Genomic DNA, 6000 nt, shown 5'->3' on the forward strand with positions numbered 1-6000 from the left:
TGCCCTACAGATACCTAATTACCATGTAGAAAGTAACCCATTGTAATCTGTACTTTTATCTCATCTTGCTAACCTCTACTTTACATTGCAGTCAACCCAGGTAAAGAAGAAAACCCTAGGAGTGGGCTGTAGGTGTGGCTCAGATGCTAGAGCTCCAAAGTTTGCCAACTGGAAATAAAACTGAAACTGTTAGTTGGGCCATTGCTCCAGCACAAATTTGACAGTTCTGGTTTAAGCTAGTAAGCTGGCTCAGTGAATATGCCTCTGCATCTGCCAGAGTTATGGCCAGTCACATGACCAGATCATCAATGTCAGTGACTTTTAGAGTGCATCATGTGACACTTTGGTGCTCTCAGCTATGTGTTGAAGCCTTAGATAGTCCCCTATGCCCTCCCCTCCCTTTGTGGGCCTTGAACACTGGGCACTGTCCCTGAGTTCTTTTGCTCAAGGCTAGTACTCTACCACTTTGAGCCATAGCTCCACTTTGGGTTTTCTGGTGGTTAATTGGAGATTAGAGTCTCATAGACTTTACCTTCCCTGGGCTGGCTATGAGCCACTATTCTCACATATCAGCTTCCTGAATAGCTAGGATTATAGACATAAACCTCCAGTGCCTTAGATAATTTAAAACAGCCATTTACACACTTAATGTTAGATAACTGTAGGTGATTTCAACACTTGTTGGGGCCTGGTAACAAACTCAGCTTGCAGACCAGCATCTGTCTGTGGATGATACTTCAAATAGTATGACTAAGTTACTACTTTGTATAGTAAGATCAGGTTCACTGTATAAGTTGAGTTAAGTAACCCTATTTGGTATACATGGAAGGTAATCTATTTCACTAAATAAGACTGGATATACAGCAGATGCTGATTATTTCACTGGTAATCTTTCTTCTATAACAGGTGGTGTTAAAGATGGTCACTGAGATTAAGAAGATTCCTGGTATTTCTCGAATTATGTATGACTTAACATCAAAGCCCCCAGGAACTACTGAATGGGAGTAATAAACTTGGTCTTCTGTTAAAGTACCACGTGCAGTTTAAATTCATTAGAAACTGTTACTGACATGTAGTGCTGGGAAAGTCAGGAGCAGCCCCATCACATCCGAGTTCTCCACAGCAGACAGACATCTGTGGCCAAGGAGCTGATGGGGGGACCAGCAAAGGAACTGGGAGCTGAGGAGGAAAAGTGGCTGAGGGACTGGGGGCTGAGTGGGAAAAGTGGCTGAGAGACTGGAGCTGAGGGGGTAAGTGGTTATGGGACTAGGGCTGAAGGGGTAAGTGGTTATGGGACTGGGGCTGAGGGGGTAAGTGGTTATGGGACGGGCTGAGGGGGTAAGTGGTTATGGGACGGGCTGAGGGGGTAAGTGGTTACGGGACTGGGGCTGAGGGGGTAAGTGGTTATGGGACTGGGGCTGAGGGGGTAAGTGGTTATGGGACTGGGGCTGAGGGGGTAAGTGGTTATGGGACTGGGGCTGAGGGGGTAGTTTCAGAACTGGGAGCTTGTATGGGTAGATCATGGGAGCACTATACCTGTGCTCCATCCCATCTGTACTGCTTTGCCTCTGCCTCACTGTTCCTGGGTAGGGTCACTGTAGAATTGACATCTTGGTGCAGATGGCTGACTGGTATGGTAGCTGGCTTCTGCCTCATGTGGCAAGTATTATACCATGTCTTCTTTTGCAAACCCCTTTATTTCTCTAGAGAGCAGGCAGGACACGTCAGGTACAGGTGTGGGTGAGCCTGTTCCAGACCCTTGCTCTAAGTCCTGGGCCTTCAGTATGAGAGCTACCCTAAGATGGAAAGCAACAGGAGTTTGCTGTAGTGCCACAGCAGGAAGAAACTGAAAGGTCTTCAAACCGTGTTCCACGTAGGTGCCATCTACTAATTATCACTAATGAGGAGCACACTTCATCTTCTCAGCTCCCGCAGTCTGCAGACAGCATTCTTCCAGCCCCACAGGGACACGTGGAGTAGAGCAGAGGGTGTTCAAGGGAGAGTTAGACTCTTTGGCTGTCAGGAGCTCTGAGGTCACAGCTGTGGGAATGCATACCCTAGCTTGCAAACCCCAGAGGGAAAACAGTTACTGTACCTAGAGAAGAGTTCTAATATCTTTCAAATCTAGTCTATAGGCAGATTTATCACTGCTCAGAAGTCTTGACAAGGCTTAATCCAAAGCTAATCCTATAATCCTTTCTACTAAGCTGTAAGAGGATTCAAGGACTAGGCTGGGCAGGACTTGTTGCTGTGGGTGACCGTTTCTAACAGGTCTTTCACTACATTTAGATGAGCATGATGAAAAGCCAGTAATAGAATTAAATTTTGCAGGGCTGGGAAGATGGCTCAGTGGTAGAGCGCTTGCCTTGCATGTCTGAGGCCCTGGGTTCGATTCCTCAGCACCATATAAGCAAAATGAAAAAAAAACTGGAAGTGGTGCTGTGGCTCAAGTGGTAGAGCGCTGGCCTTGAGCTGAAGAGTTGAGGGACAGCGCCCAGGCCCAGAGTTCAGGCCCCAAACCGGACCCCTGCCCAAAAAAAAAGAAATTTTGCAGAATTATCAGGGTTTTGGTTTTTTTCTCACCAATTTACCATCTGTTACCTGGTTTAGAAAATCTTTTTTATTAATCAGGTTTGGTTTTGTTTGTGGTTGAGTGGTAGGTAAAGCACAGTAGAATGCAGGACAGAACTAGCTTTTCATTCTGGGCAGTCTAGAGGACACTTAGCAACTACTGCAGGACTAGCAGACTCCATCCATATCTGCTGTCACAGCCTTCTGTACCTTCCACAAGGAGACTGACTTCTGTGTGAAGGGCTCACTCCATCCAGATAAGAGATACTATAGCAAGTGATATCCTGGCACTGTGGTGTTCATGGATTTAAGGAAGGTTTGTAGTGTGTTATTTTAAAACTAGAATGGACAGGGCTGGCAAGTTGGCTCAGTGGTAGAGCGCTTACCTTGCATGCATGAGGCCCTGGGTTTGATTCCTCAACACCACATAAGCAAAAAGAAAAAAGCTGGAAGTGGCGCTGTGGCTCAAGTGGTAGAGTGCTAACCTTGAGCTGAAGAGCTGAGGAACAGCACCCAGGCCCAGAGTTCAGGCCCCATGACTCGACCCCCCCCAAAAAAAGAAAAAAAAACTAGAATGGACAACCTATAAAATGCTGTACATTTATGTTAATGTGTGAAAAAGTTCCTTTTCTAGCAAAAATGTCTTATTCTTGTATTCAAGCAAATGATAGGAATTTGGAAGAATAAATAGGACACGTAACACTGCTCCCCTGAGAAGGATTGTACATCAGTGCTAAGTCACAATAGAAGCAGGGACAGAGTCCCCGAGTCAGGATGGAAGCAGGGTGTGCTGCTCATTGATACTGACTCATGATAGAAGCAGAGGTCTGTTGCTGCTCATTGCATCTTGATGACAGTCATAAGACACATTAGATAGAAAGCTCTGAGAAAAAAAATTTGCTTAATTTAGTTTAATATTTCTTCTGCTAACCACCTTTTTATATAAAACTTAGTGGAAAAGTGATTTAACTAGGACAACACACCTTTACCTATTTGATAACGATTTTTTGGGGGGTCGGGGGTTGGTTGTGAGGCTTGAACTCTGGGCCTGGGTGCTGTTCCTCAGCTCAAGGCGAGTGCTCTACCACTTGAGCCATAGCACCACTTCCAGTTTTCTTGTGATTTATTGGAGATAAGAGTCTCATGGACTTCTCGTTGCCCTGGCTGGTTTTGATCCGAGATCCTCAGATCTCAGCCTCCTGAGTAGCTAGGATTACAGGTATGAGTCACCAGTGCCCAGTGATACGATTTTTAGAGGTCAGTGTGTGCTTATTAGCACTCTGATATTTCAGTATTTGGTATTAGGAGAGAGATAGGACATGATAGTGTTTGTATTTAAGAAAGATGATAATGTTGAAGTGTTTGAGGTGTAATTCAGTGGTTACTTTCTTAGCACATAGCAAGGTTCTGGGTTCAATTCCCAACACATCACATTCCAAAGTTAAAAAAAAGAAAAGCACTGCCTATTGTTGAAAGAATTGGCCAGAGATTATAAAGCATTATGAATAGTTTGGAAGGAAAAATCAGTGCATGCAAAACACAGTGCATATAAAATACACAGGAAAAATAATATGCAGAATACACAGAGAGTGCCCAACCCCCTGAGGGCTGGCTTCAGGTTTTTTTTTTTCTTTGTTTGCAGTTCTGGGGTGAACCTAGGACCTTACATCATGAAAGGCAGGCGTTCTAACCCAGGGATCCTCAGGGGAGATGCAGAGAGGGCGGGGAATCACAGGTGTTGGGAGCTAAGGACCATTTCTGGGTGGGACATTTCAGGAACTGTGATCCTGTGTCTATTTTGACATTGGGGGAGGTGAAGGAGCAGCATCCATTCATGGTGGACAGAAGAGGGCGATGTTTCCTCATCTTGTGTTTGAATGCAGAGGGGTCCTTGGGAATTCTGGCTGGGAGTGCTATGCATTGTGGGGATGGGAGGTGGGGGGTGGGGGGAACCTTCTTGTGGCTCCCAGTAGGGCTGCTTCTCACTTTCTTACCTGGGAAGAAGGAATTAAGTTACAGGACCAAACAGTAATCAACATCCAACACCAGCCTGTCAGTGGAGGTGTGCTATTGGCAAGTGGAGGGAGCCACTCTGAGGCAGAGCACAGTTCTTGCAGGCCTGTGCAGGTGAGTGTAATTCCCATTTCCTGACTTCCAACCACAAGTCTGCCCAACACGAAGACACTCGTTGCCTCCTTACCTCCCTGTCCTTGGTGGGACTCCTTCTTATAGTTTGCCATACTCAAAGGGCACTTCACTCTTTTTAAATGTTTTTATTATAAAATACTATACAGAGGGGTTGCAGTTACATGAGTAAGGTAATGAGTACATTTCCTATCGAGCATCGTTACCTCCTCCTTTGTTTTTACCCTACCAGTGCATTTGAATCTTGACTTTCTCTAGATGATAACTGGATTGAAGTATAAACACTGCTTTACATATGGGATTATGATTCTAAGAATGTGGGGCGAAATCAATGTTCTTTGCTTGATATACTTAAGTATTGTTTAAATTCTGTCTTCTGTTAGATTGGTATCCGCAACAAAAATGAATCAATATGACAAGTGGTCTTGATGAACAGCATAATTGCTGGTGATTTTTTTTTTTTAAGCCAGTCCTGGGCCTTGAACTCAGGGCCTGGGCTCTGTTCCTGAGCCTCTCTGTGCTCAAGGTGAGCGCTCTACCACTTGAGTCACAGTGCCACTTCTGGCTTTTTCTGCTTATGTGGTACTGAGGAATCGAACCCAGGGCTTCATGCATGCTAGGCAAGCACTCCACCACTAGGCCACATTCCCAGCCCATGCTGGTGATTTTTTTGAAGGACACTTTTAGAATTAATATGTCCATTTTCTCCAAAGGGAAAGTCAGAATTCCCTCTTGTGAAAGGGATGATGTATCTTGGATGTATTTAAAAGTTTTATTATTAGCTAAAACTATGGTTCTCCCTCAAATGTAAGAATATGTTAATGATTTTATTTAATTTAGAAATGAATGGGGATCAAGGAAAGTTAAACCAAGTTCAGAGAACCAGATCAGTGTACAGTGATGAAGAAGGCTGAGAACCAGCTGTTCTCAACCTGCTGGGTTCCTCCCATCTGTGGCCTCTCTAGTAGGTAGGATTCTAGACATCTGCCACCACTCCTGGCTTGTATTTGAGACAGAATCTCTAGTTTTTGCTTGGGGAGAGGGGCATCTCTTAAACTAATATCCTCCTGTCTTTAGAAAAACTCAATTAAAAAAAACAAATGAAGGTTTCTTTCTTTACTACATTGGAAATGTTTTTTAAACACATTAAACATTCTTACTTCATTCAGCCCCACTGTATGCAGATTATCTGCATACGTTTCCTTCAGTTTTTAAAGATGGTACAGACATACTCCTGAAACAGAACAAAGCTTAAAACTTGGTCTTGAAGCCAGGAGGGTCAGC

At 44.4% G+C, this 6000-nt stretch overlaps 1 protein-coding gene across 1 annotated transcript in view; it reads left to right on the plus strand.

The window, feature by feature from the left end:
- LOC138837097 (GMP synthase [glutamine-hydrolyzing]) overlaps positions 1-1032 on the plus strand; it is a 45589-nt gene extending 44557 nt beyond the window's left edge. The window contains exon 16 of the mRNA XM_070035887.1: positions 907-1032. Coding sequence (XP_069891988.1) covers positions 907-1008 — 102 coding nt within the window. The 3' untranslated portion in view covers positions 1009-1032. The remainder of the gene's footprint in view (positions 1-906) is intronic.
- The last annotated feature ends 4968 nt before the right edge of the window (positions 1033-6000 follow it).

The sequence above is a fragment of the Dipodomys merriami genome, unplaced genomic scaffold (assembly GCF_024711535.1).
Source record: "Dipodomys merriami isolate MVZ:Mamm:240054 unplaced genomic scaffold, mDipMer1.0.p SCAF_261, whole genome shotgun sequence".
Lineage (NCBI taxonomy): Eukaryota > Metazoa > Chordata > Mammalia > Rodentia > Heteromyidae > Dipodomys > Dipodomys merriami.